This window comes from Fukomys damarensis, unplaced genomic scaffold (assembly GCF_012274545.1).
Source record: "Fukomys damarensis isolate Sample0158 unplaced genomic scaffold, DMR_v1.0_HiC HiC_scaffold_38, whole genome shotgun sequence".
Classification (NCBI taxonomy): domain Eukaryota; kingdom Metazoa; phylum Chordata; class Mammalia; order Rodentia; family Bathyergidae; genus Fukomys; species Fukomys damarensis.
This window is the reverse complement of record NW_022900950.1, coordinates 23,996,731-24,012,417: the sequence shown is the minus strand read 5'-3', so window position 1 is coordinate 24,012,417 and position 15,687 is coordinate 23,996,731. Positions and strand designations below refer to the sequence as shown.

At 53.2% G+C, this 15,687-nt stretch overlaps 2 protein-coding genes across 2 annotated transcripts in view; both read right to left on the bottom strand.

Annotated features, from left to right (window-relative positions):
- Window positions 1-2,077, bottom strand: part of LOC104868869 — a 21,319-nt gene extending 19,242 nt beyond the window's left edge. Inside the window, exons 1-2 of the mRNA XM_010633857.2 lie at window positions 2,001-2,077; window positions 1,718-1,800 (exon numbers count right to left, since the gene is read on the bottom strand). Of these exons, the coding sequence (XP_010632159.1) occupies window positions 1,718-1,800; window positions 2,001-2,077 (160 nt within the window). The remainder of the gene's footprint in view (window positions 1-1,717; window positions 1,801-2,000) is intronic.
- Window positions 2,078-2,681: 604 nt separating this feature from the next.
- On the bottom strand, window positions 2,682-15,598 carry LOC104868870 (multiple epidermal growth factor-like domains protein 6). Its single transcript, XM_033759858.1, has 15 exons — window positions 15,245-15,598; window positions 13,841-13,949; window positions 13,300-13,408; window positions 12,278-12,414; window positions 11,921-12,046; window positions 11,637-11,807; window positions 11,305-11,529; window positions 10,343-10,469; window positions 9,338-9,537; window positions 8,253-8,401; window positions 6,817-6,944; window positions 6,011-6,155; window positions 5,188-5,320; window positions 3,287-3,413; window positions 2,682-2,994 (listed from the first exon to the last, which is right to left on the bottom strand). Exons 1-15 carry the CDS (start codon window positions 15,596-15,598, stop codon window positions 2,715-2,717), a joined length of 2,520 nt encoding a protein of 839 aa, XP_033615749.1. The 3' UTR covers window positions 2,682-2,714.
- Between the last annotated feature and the right edge of the window lie 89 nt (window positions 15,599-15,687).

Here is a 15,687-nt window from a genome sequence, read left to right as displayed (position 1 = left end):
AAAAAAAAAAAAAAAAGTGGTAATTAAACAGGACACTTATCTAGTAGATCAATCAGGAAATCACAACATAAGTTAGAAAATAGTTAAAGATGGACGAGCTACCTAAAAAACATGGTGGTGGTAAGGCGGGTGAACAGCCTGTACCTACCTGCACATTTATCCAACCTAAGAAGAACAATTTTTATTTAGTATAGCTGAAAGTGCCACATAAAAATTAGATCCTTGAAAAGTTTTAACAAATCTTGGAGAAAATTTCTGCTGAAGGCCTGGTGGGGGGGTTTGTATGAAATGATTAAAGAAACTCTGAAAAGGATTAGAAAGAGCTGGCCTGAGGACCTGGAAACTCTAAAACTTTCAGAGCTACAATCTCCCCTGGCCAACTCCATGGATGTGGATCACGTGCCTTACTAAAAGACAATACCTTTTAGTAATAATTCTCTTTAACAAAATCCAACAGATATTCATGACAAGAGCTTGAAGAAAATGGGTATAGAAGGACCTTATCTCAATCTGATAAAAGCAATTAATGACCAACCTACTGCCAATATCATACTACAATGGTGAAAAACTGAAAGCTTTCCCTTTATAAGCCAATGATGTCCACTGTCACAACTCCTGTTCAAAACAGTGCTCAAAACATTAGCCCCACTGATCAGGAAAAAGAAACATGAAAGGGACTTGTATTTAGAAAAGGAAGAAGTTAAATCATCATTATTTGCAGATGATGTGATCTACATAAAAGATCCAAATAATTTCACTAGAATTAATAACCAAATTCAGTAGTGTAGCAGGATACAAAATCAACACATAAAAATCAAGAGCATTCCTGTATACCAATGATGAATTCATTGAGAAAGCAGTTAGGAAAATAATATCATTTATATATAGCATCAAGAAAAATTAAATACGTAGGAATTACCTGAACCAAGGAAGTAAAAGACCTTTTCAATGAAAACTATAATATTCTGACAAAGGTGATGAAAGAGGACATCAGAAAATGGAGAGATATCACATTCTTACATAGGCTGAACCAATATAGTCAAAATGGCCATACTTCGAAAACAGATACACAGATTTAGCACAATCCAAATAAAAATACTAGCAGCATTTCTTACAGTACTAGAGAAAACAACTTTACATTCACATGGAACCAGAAGAGACCCAGAATAGCAAAAGCAATCTTGGGCAATAAAACTAAAGCAGGAGGCTTCATGATCCCCATTTTCGAGTTATATCAAAAATGATAAAAATAGCACAACATATTGGAGTTGGAGGAGTTGGGAGTCTCCCAGGTTGTCCTATGTTCTGAGGAACTGATGGGCATGTGGAGGACCCTGTAGCACAATCCTCATTCCTACCCCTGAGATGAACAGAGACCTGTATTGCACTAAGGTTCTTTGACTGGCACAGTAAGTATCAAAGAGTTTTGCCTCAAACTTTGTGCCTCCCTCCATACGTATCATAGTAGCTGAGGGCCTCAGTGAGTCACTCGCATTTCTTGGGCTCCAGTCTCTGTCTTTAAAATAGGACAATACCTTGAAACCTCCACTGTCAATTCTGATGTGAGGGTCAGATGGACACATGATACATACGATCTACTGGTGCTACGGGCACCTAAGGTTTTGGATCCAGATAGTGTCCCAGAGTGTGTGCTTGGTGTGGGTATGGAGGAAGTTTGGGCAGAGAGAAAGGGATTGGCTGCAGCCCAGCATAGTACCTGTACCCCAGGTCATGGCCTTCTTCCTGGGTTCAGTTCCTTCCCCAGAGCCCCGATGACCAAGGTCTTCACAGAAGAGAAAGCTGGAAGGAAGAGCCAGCTTTGACATCCAGACACATGCCAATGTGCAGGATTCTGTGTGGAGTCATCTCACAGGGCAGCTTTGGAAAGTGCTCAGTCCAGAGCCCACTGGGCCAAAGTAGAGCTCAGCAGTGCCTGGCTCAGAAGAGGGTGCTGCAGCAGGCGGGGTGGGGCTGAAACAGGTGTATGGGGTGAGACTCACCTGTCCTCCAGGTGTGCATGCTCAGTCAGCAAGTGAGGCCACCTCAGACTTCTCCACTGAGGCCTCCAGACTCGCATGGGGCATACCTGGGGCAGGCAGGGTCTCAGTAGGAGGCCCAGGCCTGTCAGCAGTGTGGTAGCCAAACCAGCAGCCAGAAGAATCCCTGAAAAGGTGGGCAATGAGAAGGGATGGGGCTCACTATGGGCTCCTAGAACCTCCCCAGCCTTCCTGGGATCCTGGAGAGGGGAATTTTGCATTTGCTTCTGAGGCTCTGGCCTCCTTCTGCTCTCTTGAGCTCTAACTCCTCAGAGTTCCCTTTTGCAATAATTTGGTCTCTCACTGGGAAGCTCTTCCCTCACCCACAGCCCCTCCTGCCACGAGTGTGTAACTGTGACAGTGGGTGTGTATGAGCATGGGTGAGTTGTGCTACCAAGCCTACATAAGTCCTTCCTTGAAGCCTCAGACATGGCAGGGTAGCATCCTCTCTACTGCTGGGCAGGGCTGAGTTTCTCCTTATCTCAGGACTCTGCCTCAATGCAGATGGCTGACTATCGGCCAAAGGGTGGGGAGGGAAGATAAGCCACGCCAAATGGAAGCAATCCAGGTTTCTTTCCCTGCAAATGATGACCTGTTCAAGGATGTGTTCCACCATGCTTATGTCATTGTACTTAACTGTCTTCCTTGGGGCTATGCCCAGACTTCAGAAGGGCTGACTCATACCTGTGGCACTGCTACACAGAGGCCCTCCAGACCCTCAGTCCTGGCTGCCCTATCCAGGTTAATACCGGTGATTGCTGCCCAATCTGGGGCCAGAAGCAGCTCTCGCCGGAGGATGCCAAGCCTGCCAAGTTGATATGGGGAGGAGGGTTGAATGGGGGCCAGACCAGGGCTGCAGACTGCCCCCTCTTCCTGCACATGCACCACAGCAATGCTCTCAGACTGCCCATTGTCACGAAATACATATGTGCCTGGATCTAGGAACCGGTGGGCAAACCTGAGGGAGTAAAGGAGCCAGAATGTGGGGGACTGCCTTGCTGGGCTGGGTGTCTTCAGGCCATGCCAGGCCTCTGTCCCCACAGAAACAGTCCGGTCCATTTAAGCTGAAGATGATGCCTAGACCGATGGGAGTCCCCACCCAGCTGGGCACCAGAGGCCAGCCAGCTACCAAGATTCTCTTGGGATGCACACTCCCAGTCCTCCTAGTTGCCCATCTAGAAAGAGGCTGTGACTTGGAGGGTCAGCAACACATGCCCCAGTCCCCAGCTCCCAGATAATGCTGCTGTTACCTTGAGAGGTTGAACTGTGTCTCTTGTACCAGGTGGCAGAGTCTTCTGAAGGCTCCAAAGTCCCAGTGGGGGTTGCTATTGAGCAGATGCTGCCTCTGGTACACAGGGTAGTGACTAGCTGAACGGTCTGAGGAATACAAGCAGGGCTGGGCTGGGGTTCAGTGGCCCCCCCAGCCCCAACACTGGGCAGACCAGATCCAAGAGCTCAGTGCCCAGGCCTTATGAGATTGGAAATGAGACTTCTTTGCAATGAAATATCATGCATGGGATGGAGGTAGCAGTCTTGGCACCAGGGCAACTTCTCCTCTCTGCCTGCAGAGGGCCCCACATAACTGCATGCTCCTGAGCAGGGCCACCAGGCCTCAGGAGCCTTCTGTGAGAACAGCTGATGGGCTGGCACAGTATACATGAGAGGCTCACCATGATGCAGCAGGAGCGGGTGCAGAGCTGTGATTTAAAGCATGCTGTGGAGCAGCTAAGGGATGGACTAGACCACTCGGGGGTGGACAGAAGCACAGGTGTCTTTGCCCAAGAGGGGGCCCCCAGTGTGGAGGAGGGGAGTGGGACTGAGCTCATGATGTAGATACAATTTCAAGGCTCTGGGAGGGTGGGGTTGCTCAGGTCCCAGTGAGATAGGAAAGGCCAAAGCACAGAATCCAACATGAAGCTCACTTTCTTCTTTGAGCTATGTAAGCCCACACCCCTGATTCTCCTACTCCATCTCTTTCATAGCTTTAGGTCTGTAGACCCCTTGGAGCCAACCCAGTGGCTTTGGGTGGGACAAAGCCACAGTGTTGTGTGGGAGCAGCTGGGAGGTAGGGCTAGGGATGCCTGCTGCTCCCACTGAGGACCCCAAAGTAACGATCAGTGACTAGAGTAAGGATGGGAGGGTAGGTGGAAAGGGTCAGTGCCAGAAGGAAGCCGAGCACCCTCTTCCATTGCAGAGGACTGTTTGCAGGAGGAATTAGGCCTGCTCTGTGGGGCTCCTAGGGGTGGGTGTCCCAGGGAAATGATATGCTTTAGCTTATCTCCAAAATGACATCCCTTATTAACACACATGGCCCAGTGGGAGGAACTGCAGAGCTTTAGGAGTAGCTCTGTAGGGTTATAGGCCCTGCAGAATGACAGTGTGGCACAGACTGAAGACAGTCTGCGGGTGGCCTGGGGCCTCCCTTGGTGAGTTCCCTTTATCCCCAGTGCATGGAAATCTTCCAGGTCCCTGGACTGCAGGGAACTCAGAATGATGGAGCTGGGGCATCTGCTCCTTTACTTGCATCTATAGGTAAAGCAACAGGCCCAGGGGAAAATCAACAATTGAGCTGAAAGCGAGCACAGCATGGCCTGATTTCCTCCTGCAAAAACATGGTCTCTATATGGGATCACAGGCAGAGGAGGAGAGAGGGCAGGGCTAGGAAGTCATGCAAGTCTCCACTCGAAGGCAACACTCACTGTGGGGGAGAATATGGAGCTGGAAGAGGATCACATCCCCTGCTGCCAGGCAGACCACTGGGTTTGGAATGTGGGGACTAATGTAGGGGTGCCTTGGGCCTGTGGTTGGATAGAGTCTCTGAGGCTGGGTACTGGGTGCAGGGGTTCCTGGGAATGTTTGGGGAAGGCATGCTGAAGACCTGGGAGGTATGGGTTCACCTGTCAACCCCACCTACCTCACCCTCCTAGAAGAACAGACCCAGCCTGACCCCTCCATGCAAACATCTCTCCTCTGGGGCCTTCTGGGATCTCTGCCACACTTTTGCTTCCCAATACTGTAGACATACTGAAAGGTTTGCATGAGGCCATGAACAGGGCTTAAAGGGCCTTGCCCTCCCTGGAAGAACGTAACCATGCCTTGCTCCCTCAACCTCTTTGAGAAGGCTCAGCTGGGTACCTCCTCCTCAGCTCACCTTGGAGGAAGGAGCCAACCATGTCCACACTGGAGATGATGAAGCCAAAGATTCCGTGGGGGCCAAACTCGATCAAGTAGACTCTGGCACTCCCTGGGAAGGGCTGGTCAGGGCCCAGAGTACTAGAGACCTCCTGAGAAGATGCAGCATTTAGTGCCAGGCAGCATGGGGACAACAAGGGAAAAGAGCTCCAACTGGCCTCTGGAGTGTTTAGGGCTTAGTGTCATGGCCTTCATCTCCCTCGAGTCAGCTTCTCATTGGCACTTGTGCAGCGGCCTCTGGAACCCTGGTCCCTGCTTCTCTTCAGAAAGCATCAGGACTCTTCCCATGCCCTCATTCATCAATGGCAGCAGGCAGGCAAGACCCTAAACAGGGCCAGCCCCATCAGGACCAGGTCCTGCTTCCCACAGCCCCCACCCAGAGGAAGCACTGGAGCCTGGAGCCAGCAGTAGCCATCATCACTGAGCCCACAGGACAGTCCAGCCCTGTGGCCAGAGGCTGAGCTTGGAGGGCTGACATCATTCAGATGTCCATGCTGAATGGTCTCTGGGCCTCATTTCCCCTGTTGTAAAGTGATACTCATGTTTTCTGTGGTTACTTCTGGTGTTTGGGTTGGATGCTAGGCATTGACGTGAACAGAAATGCCCACAGACAGTAAGCCAGGCTAGGAGACTGTTAGCGTGGGCCTTCCCTTCCACTGTCTGGCTTCTTTATGCTTGGTGCCTATTTCTCTGCAGCTTCAGGGGCTGGGTGGCTTCATCTCCCCTGTCCCAAGAGGTCAGAGGTTGCTTTCCCATGCCTGCCTTCCCTGAGAGAGGCTCACCCTCTGGATGATATTCCCTGCCTTCTTCTTAATGCTGAGTATTAACTTCTTGCTGGAGCTCCAGGCCAAGGAAAGCTGAGGGGCTGTAGCTAGACACTGGGTGTCACAGAGCTCTTCAGCTGAGACATACGCCCGGCACTGGCAGCTACAGAGGAGAGAAAGTATGAAAAGCTGTTTCAGCAGCATGGGGATGTTGCCCTCACCCCAGATGCAGCTCAACCTGCAAAGGCCTCTTAGGAAGGATAGAGAGGGCCCCTCAGCCCTCTCTCCAAGGAAGGCAAGCTATCTGCCTCCTAAAGGGCCATTGCACTGGTGATGGCTTTTGTTATGCCAGGCTGCAGGAGCTAGTACCACAACTAGCATGGACCAGGGTGTACTCAGAATTCCCTATTTGTTTATCCTGCTGAGGGAAGCCAGGGAGACCTGTACAGTCTAGAAGGCTCCAGAAGGTCCAGAGGATATCCCTTTCTGGCTCAGTCAACGGGTCAGAAGGAGGATCCGTGCTCAAGGCATAGAGGAGGTTTCAGGGTAGCACGTGCTCAGGGTCGGTGCCTGCATTTATCACATGGCCTGGAGCATAGACCCTACCCTCCCTGGAACAAGCTCCTCTCTGGCTGCTGCCAGGGCTGGTGTCAGCCAGGCCAGGCCTCCTCGGGAGTGTTGACTCAGGATCGCTTCTAGAGGGGCTCCCACCAGCTTAGTGTCCCAGCAGAGCTGGGGCCATCTCAACTCTAGGTGGGAACTTTGGGAGTGGGAAGAACCTGCGTGCAAAGGTTCTGCTGCTCTGGGCAGCCATCCTTACTTACATGCCCAGGTCAGCGCTGAGCTCCCCACTACCTGGTCGGCAGAAGGAATCACAGTCATGCATCTGGGGAGACACACACTTGTGGGTGGCAGCCAGGCGGATGTCTCCAGGTGGGCAGCGCTGGGAGACCTGTGGAGTTAGCAGGAGGCCTTGGCTCTGTCTCCCTGGAGGTTGGGGGGCGTGGCTCTTGGCATCAGAGAACATTTCAGGGACTCAGGGCTCTCATTTAGTCACTGTGCTAAGAGCAGGCTTAGGACTAGACCAGAAAGTGGCTACCTTGGGAGATGACTAGGGCTCTAGCTGGGGTGTAATTGGGGAAGGCTTCCTGGTGGAGCTGGTGGAGACACTAGCTGTGCCATCACACTGAGAGGGACACTCAGAAGTTGGGCCACAGTTCAGATGATCAGAGTGAACCAGCTCCATGGCTGGACTGATAGGTCTGCAGGAAGAAGCATTATTCACTGAAGCCATTCCTGCATTATCCTGTGTGGCCTCCTGACAGTGTAGACCAGGAGGGAGGAACTAGAGAGCTATGGCCATCTTCCCTGGGGACGACATCCAGGAAGACACATCCAGAGGGCCCTGCTGTTGAGGCCCATGGTTTCCAAATCAGCTTGTGCCTCCATCAGGAGTAAAAAATTATTGCAAAAATATAACTTATATTGTACTGTATAGAAATGATGTATTAAGATTCAAATGTAAAACCAATGAGAGGGAAAATGAACATGAGAAGTTGGTATATTTGTGGCTGGTCCCGAGCATACCCACATGTGGTTGTATGAGGAACTTGAGCTTTGCCTGCTTCTGCCCTGGGCCAGCGTGGTGAGGGGGACAAGGGAGTCATCTATTGAGAGCAGAAAGGAGTCTAGGGGTCTCTGTGAAAGAAGGCACCCTTTGCCTGAAGGCTGACTACAACATAAAGCCTGCCTCTGACCCCTTCCCCTCTTCAGGCTTGCAGAGGCAGGAGGCAGGCCAGGACCCCCAGTCAGCTCACGGGGCAGAAAGGAAGTATGGGAGAGTTTGGAGGGCAGCTGAGGGCATCCTGGTCCTGGCTCTGAGGGCCATCTGGCTTCTCTGGAGGGGAAAGAGTTAATTTAGGAGGATGTCAGGGAATGAGAAGACACCAGACTTGGGTGTTGGCTGCAGGAGAGGAGGGAGAGAGGGAACCCAGGGGCACACAGGTTCCCTGTCCTTAACAAGGATGGTAGAGGCAGAGCCAGTTAATGACAGAGAGGACTCAGGCCCAAACTATTGGGAAGGGACGGCACCTTGTCTATACTGAGGGCTCTCAACAGAGTTTAGGCTGAACAAAGCCATGACTGGGTTGATGTGTGTTTTTCAGATGCACAGGAAGGGTGGAGAAAGTATAGGTGTGAGGTTCCTGGCACTCACTCTCCCTCCTGTGTGCCTGCCTGTCCTGAGGCTTCAGAGACTCACCTGGGGTTGGCAATCCTGCTTGCTGTCACTATCTTGGCCACTTTCCAGTCCCCTGTGATTGTAGGACACATGTCCTGTCTGGCAGATACAGGAACCATCTGACTTCTGGAAGACCCTGTTCGTGCCCCAGCATGTACAAGAGGAGCTACCTACAGTTAGAGAAGTCCTCTCACCCACAGGAACCTGACAGTGACCTGGCTAACGGTCATCCACATATGTGCTTGTTGGAGTCCTCGGAACAGGCACATGCTCAGACACACATCCTCTCACACATCCACTCTTCCGACACACCCTGGCTCTGGGGGCCCTCAGATTGCAGAAGATAAAGGAGAACAACCGTCACATCGGGGAGACCCAGTCCTGGGATCACCTGGTGGGGAGAAAGCTGAGCTTCCGCAAGGAAGGCAGCCTGCCTGGCCAGGCAGTGCACTGTAGGTGCCCTCAGGGCATGGCGAGCAGTCTCCAGCTTCCCTGGCCTGGCTGCTGCCTCTATAGGTCCCTGCTGGGCAGGGTTTAGGGCTGGGAATCCCCGAAGGACAGTAGTGGCCCACTGGGCAGGGCCAGCTGTGGTAATTCTCTGAGCCTGCAGAGAAAGGAGAGGTTAATCGGAGTGTGAACTCTGGCAGGACTGAGAAGGGGTGGGGAGTCTGGACAATGCGTTTGCTATCACGGGGTGGGGCAGGCATGCAGCAGATGGGACAGTGTCTTCCAGACCCTGCTGTCCCCTGTCTTCCAGCAGCACAGTACATTTCCATTTCCCTTTCAGTCAGGCAGGACAGGGCACTGCCTGCATGGGTACATAGGGCAGTAGCTGTCCCATTTACCAAGTACCTGGGCCCTCAGTCCCCACACACTCATGTGCCTGAGGCTTCGCGCACTGTGATTTATAGTCTCATGAACCTAATCTGGAGGTAGATGTGGAGCCAATTGCTCGGTGGCCTCTTTTATGTCCACCCCTCCCCAAGCTTTGAGGACTGTGTTGGGAGTTGGCCTGGCTGAGAGAGAAAGCAGCAGGCAAGTCCTCTGCTGCCCCAGGGCTACCCCTCACTTTCTGGCAGGACCCCCTCCCACCCCTGGGCACTCACCCTGGCGGCAGCTGAATCCAGCAGGACAGGGTTGGCAGGGTAGTGCATCCAGTGCCTGGCTATGGTAGGTGCCAGCTGCACACTGTTGGCAGCAAGTCTCAGCAGAGACCCTGAGGCCACTCCTGTTCAGGGCCTCAGAGCCCCCAGGGCACGTACGAGGATGGGCACTGCCCAAGGGGCAGTAATAGGGAAACAGACAACTGCACAGAGAACAGGCCAGGCCCAGGTCATGCTGGTGACTAAGGGCTGTGGCATCTCCTCTCTCCACAGTTCCCTACATCCTTAGCTTGGGGTATAGACCGGTGGGGAAGGCAGACTGATATCATCCCAGATGGGGTTTGGGTGGCCCATGTCTACTGTCCCTTGCCATTTGGAGCTACTCTCCTGGAGGAGACTGAGCTGGGCTCAGGCGACTGAACAATATCAGGTCATGGGCAGAAGAGTACATGGGGCAGACTTGACTGTTGGAATTTGGGTCCTGGACACAGTCAGGCTGAGCAGGTCTGATCTCAATGCTTGTCATTTGAATGTTAAATCAACTATGAGCCTTTTTTAAGGGTAAGTGGGTCTCAGATATGGCAGGAGTCATTATTTGTAAAAATTTATTGTTGTTGAACTGAAAATTTAAATGCTGCTGGGTACCCAGTATTTTTATTTGCTAAATGCAGTTACTCCACACAGAATGGTATTGGGGGCTGACCAAGGAGTCTCAGTGCAATTGACCTCCTCATACTCTGTTTCCTGGGGCAGAGGGAGGCCCAGGGCCTAGCTTCTAACCCTAGGTAAGGGTCACCAAGGACTGGTCTATGGGCTTTGCCAGTTCGTTGGAATCACTGAGAAAATAAAAGGGGGCCGGCTTCTGAAATGCATGGGGCAGGGGCTTACACTTATACTCTTAAGGGCAGCTTAGACTTTTGGGGATGGAGTAGAGTCTCCCTGGGGTGGGAGGCTTAGCATCACATGATAGAGGAAGGTATACCCACACATGGGTGGGGAGAGACTTACCGTTGCCCTGGGTCGGGGTAGGAGGAGGAGCCAGCAGGGCAGGCAAACCCTTCTGGGCAGAGTGGGGGGACCCCAGTCTGGGGTCCACAATAGGAGCCAGCCCTGCAGGGAACCTCAGTCACAGCACCTGAGGGAGAAGGGGCCAGGATTCAGAGGAGCCCACCAGCCATGGGCATGAGTTGGGAACACCCCAAATTCTTTCAGCAGCTGGTGGAAGCCTGGGCAAGCCCTGGGCTGTGAGAACAGGGGCCTCCCCATGTGGGGCCAAGTGGAGGCACCGAAGTGGTGGGGGCAGTGTGAGGACAAGGAAAGGCGGAGGGGGCTCAGGGTGAGAGATCATCGTGTGGTAAGGGGGAGACTGAGCGTGGTAAAGATTAGGATCCAGGAGCAGAGGAGATTGAAGGGCATGAAGTTCCTGCAGTGGGTTTTGGAGCTGCTTGGGGGCACACCTTGCGTGGGTGGGGTTGGTATGGAAGAGGGAATACAGGCAAGGCCACCTAGGGAGCCCTCGGATGGCTTCTGCCAGCCCCAGTCAGAGCTGCATGTCCCAGCTCTTCTCGTCCCCTTCCCTGAGGATGGTGGGTGAGATGGTCGAAAAGCCCAGGGCACAGCCCACCTCTACACCTCCTGCTCCACACAATAGCAGGGTTCCCTTGTGCCTTGAGCTGGAGAACATTCACTGAACTTGCTGTTTCTATGAGGCAGACTTAGGCGAGAGGGGGGCGGGGCTGGAAGACATGTTGGGTTTAGGGAGATGCAGGTAGCACAGATTCCAATCAGAGACTGACTGTGATGCTTGAGGTCTGGGAGGCAGCACTAGGGCGAATAGACAGCTGTGCATACCTGCGACCCGGGCTCACTAGGGAGCCCTGAGAGCCTCTGGCCTGAGATGAGGAAACAACAGGTGGGTGATGGAAGAGGCATGACCTACAGTATGGGGATGGGAGATCCCTCCAGCTCACCTGCTGGGCACTCGAACCCAGCCTGACAGGGAATGGGGAACACGTTGGCCTGGCCCCTCAGCTCACTGTCAGGGCAGTAGTAGCCAGGGGGGCAGAGCTCGCAGTCTTCTGGTGCAGATGCTCCTGGTTCTGTTTGAAAGGTGCCAGGAGGACAGGGGAGGGCACCATGTGTGCCAGGACACCAGTGGCCAGGAGGACATGGGTGGTCTTTGAAGGAAGAGAGACCTGGGGGCAAAAGCACCAGGCAAAGCAGGAGTCTCCCTGGAGTCCCCTCGAGGCCTCTCCCTGTTCTTCCCCTGGTGTCCTCATCCAGCCTCCATAGGGGCTCTCACCTGGCCATGGACAGTGGTACCCAGAGGGGCAAGGAAGGCACTCTGCCAGGCTCTGGCCTCCTTCTTCTGCCAGGTAGGTGTGCTTAGGGCAAGCCTGGGGAGCTCCTGGGTGGGTTTCATTCTCTCCGGGGCAGTAGTGGCCAGCGGGGCAGGGCTGTGCAGTCTGTGCTCCTGCAGAGTGAGGGCTACACTCACCTTCTTCCCCACACAGAGCCTCTTGGGTTCTGTGCAGGAACCAACACCTTCCAGGCTGTGGTTCAAGGCCTCTTACCCCATGGTCTCACCTGCTCTGCACCAGTGCCCAGGTGGGCAAGGCCCACAGTCCTCTTTCTGCTGGGCTCCTGGGGTAGCCGTCAGGGTGTAAGGGGGACACAAGATAGGCTCTCCGCTGCCCTCTGGGCAGTAAAACCCTAAAGAACGAGAGAGTCACGATGCAGGATGGTGCCAGGGCTCTGGGGATTTGTGGACAGGGGACCCTGGGTGATCTTATTGTCCATGATTAAGAGATCTGAATGTCAGTCCTGGCCCCACTGACTGTGTGTATTTGTCACATTGGTCACTGTGTGCATTACCTGGGATGCATGTGCCTGTTACATACATGTGCATGCACACAAATGTTAGGTGGCAAGCAAAACTGTTACCTGGTGGGCATTGCTCCATGCATAGCTGTCCTTGGGGGCATAGGGTCTGGGACTTCCTGGAGCCTGGTGCCATCACTTCAGAGGTACCAGGAGGGCAGAAGTAACCAGCAGGACACTTCCCCCACACCTGTCCAACCCTAATTGTCAAGAAGAGGGGAGAAGGAGGAGTCTGAGATGGAGGGTCTGATCTGGGCCTACACTGGAGGGAACCACCCCTTGGCTGAAAGTTTTTTCTGTGGTTCATAGTGTAAAGCACTTTTACTCTCCCCTGGGGTCACATGAATGTGCCCAGAGTGACGGACAGACTGTGACACAGCAGAAAACAGTGGAGGCTGAGACTGGGGCCAGATCAGGTAGGCGGTGCCCTCTGCACATCACCAGCAAGCTGCGGACTTCTGCGTGTCTTTTCTCCACTGAGTTGTGAAGTACAGTGCTGAAGGAGCAAGACTCAAGATGCCACTAGGAAGATGAACCCTCTCAGAGCATTTGGTGACTTTGCTGCAGTTTCCATGGGAATGGGGATGGCAGGGGACTGCAGGTGTTCTGCCTGTTTCCTGTACTGTGTGGGACGCTTGGGGTCTACTGAGTGTCTGAGGCTCTGAGGCAGCCATGAGTCAGATCTCTACTTCAGCAGCAGGAGAAAGTAGGCTAGACCTCTGGATGAATTTTCCAAGCAGAGGGAGCTGAACTTCAGGAAGGAGCCTGAGGAACCTCTGTTGCCACCTTTTAAGTGGAAAATGATTTGCTCTGATGTACGTTCACTGTTGCATAAAATGGGACAGCTCTTCTGTTGATGACCATAGTGGGTCTTAGTACTGCGATGCTTGCTTTCCCCAAATGCTGGAGGCCTGCCTTGCATCCATACCAATGTGCTTATGTTTTGCCTGGTTTGCTGCAGGGCAGGGCCATTCTGAGAGACCTCTGAGATGCAGATCTGCTCCCCACTCACTCTGCATAGCCTCTGGACAGGATAGGTGGCAGGCTGGGTATCATGGTTTGACAGAGCAGAGGTAGTGACTGACCTGCAGTAGTGACCAGGGGGACAGGTGGAACAGTCGCCCTCTTTCTGGAGGCCTGATACATTCTGGGGAGTGAAGGTCCCTGGGGGACACAGAACAGGGGACCAGGTTCCTGGAAGAGGAGTAGAAGGAGGGAGTAAAGAGGCACCCTAAGGGGCTGAGGCCATTTCAGCTCAGAGACATGCAGCCCCTACTCCTGATGGTAATGGGTTTTTCATGCTGTTTCCTCAGACCTGTGACTGGTGGCCCAGAGGATGACTGTTCTGTGAAGAGAGGACAAGGTCAGTGCTTGTAACAAAGGGTAACCACAGTGGAGGGTCTTCAAATAGCAGTGAGGTGAGGAGGCCACGCATCCAGCCAAGGACCTGGGTGAGGTATCCAGTGTCCCATTTATACTCTACAGTTCTGTGCAATGGAGTTTGAATCTTGTTGGTCCACACCAAAGCCAATCTCACTTGGGAGCCACAGCCTGCCTCTTTTCCTTCTCTACTGGGGTGGGTGAGTGATGCTGGTTGGATGGCCAGTTCTCTGTCCACAGCCCAACCTGCCCTGGTGATAGCCATGGTCCCAGTTCTCAGAGCATGGCCCCTAATTGTTATCTTTGTTCCTTGTATTGGGATGTCCCCTCTTCTAACCATCAGCCAATATGGGGCCTGCACAACAAGCAATCTCAGGGAGCACGGGTCATCTTTGACCTTTAGGTATTCTAACATTCTGGGTTAAAGCTCCACCACATAAAAGGGGCTCATGTGCCTTGAACACTTTGGTCATGAAGAACAAATACATGTTTCATCTAGGGTCACACACTTACAAAAGAAACACATTCAAGAACTACTAGGAAGATTTCTGCCAGTTTACCCAGGACATGAGAAGGATGTTGAATGTGTGGATATGTATTTGTTTGCTAGACTGTGTGTGTGTGTGTGTGTGTGTATTTATGCATGTGTGAGCATAGGTGTGCAAATATCCATGTGTGCGTGTGTCTGTATGTGGCCCATATACAGTATGTTCAGCACAGCAGGATGCAAATTTGGACAGAGCCAATGCAGGCACATGGGGCACCATTGTGGAAGCTGTTAGGTCATCATCTCAGCATCCAGAGCCTTCCTGTGTAGCATGTAGGTGTTATCTCCCTGTGGACCTCAACGGGTGCTGGGATGGTCTGACATCTGTGGTCTAGGGCCCCTGTAGCTCTCAGGAAGGATGCAGGCAAGGAGCACAGGGTGGCAGCAGATGAGGAAAAGGACAGTGATGGAGAGGTGGGCAGAGGGAGCCCTGGGCAGAGGGAGGAGGCTGGGCAGGAGCCTACTCACATGGTACCTACTGTGAGCACAGTGCCTGGTACAGGAAAATGGGACTTGGGTTTGAATGAATAAATAAACAATAATTAACACAGATGGAGCATGGGAGAAAGAAAACAGCATGGGAAAGATGGGGAGCTGAGGGCTTGTGCACTTACCAGCTGGGCAGTATGTGTGGGTTGGGCAGGGCCTAGGCACCCTGCTGCCAGGATGTGGACAGTAAGAGCCTGCTGGACACAGGAGGCAGGTGTCTGAGCCCAAGGAGGGCTGGTAGTATCCGCGGTGGCAAGGGGTAGGCCATGCAGCCCTGAGTTGGCAGAAGTGACCCTGAACAGTGGACACAAGGGGCACTCTTGAGGCCCAGGCCAGGTGTGGCTGGGAGCTCAGCAGCTCTGGGGTCAGCGCAGTTCTTCCTAGGGCTGGTTCAGGCCACAGTGACTAAAATGTAGGGGTGGAAAGCAGGGCACATTTGAGTAAGGGACAGGGGCCTGGGAGATTGGGAGAGTTGGGGATCCCTCCCTTGATGCGCTGAGAGTCATACTGATGCCCCCAGTCTGAGGGCCAACCTCCAGCCTCAATCCAGGCTGCTTCTCCTACCTCCCAGGCCTGGGATACTAAGCTCCCTCCTGCAATCCCTAAGGAAGTACCTGAGGGCAGGGGAGAACTGTGGGCTCCAAGGGCCAGTCGGAGTCAGTCATGCAGGATCTGGTGGCTGAGCTGAGGCCCAGGCCGGGGCAGAAGAAGCCGGCAGGACAGAGCCCACAGCTCCTCTCAGAGGTGCCTCCTGTACAGGGAAGGTCACCCGGATCACCACCCCAAAAGATGAGGCTTTTCCCTGTGGGGCTCAGCCACACCTGGCAGCTAGAGCAGAGCCTGGCTCCCCCATCCCCAGGGCACTTCTGCTTTGGGGCGCTAGTGGCACTGCCCGTATTGCGAGTGTGTAGCTCGTGGGGTGCAGGAGTGTTTGTCCTTAAGTGTTCGTCATGGAAAGCCTCAGCCATATCTGGGTGTGGTGCGCCCCCCCCCCCACCGTGACATTCCAGCCAGCAGGTAATCTTCATGGTGTTGTTGTCCACTGGGCCAGAGTGAA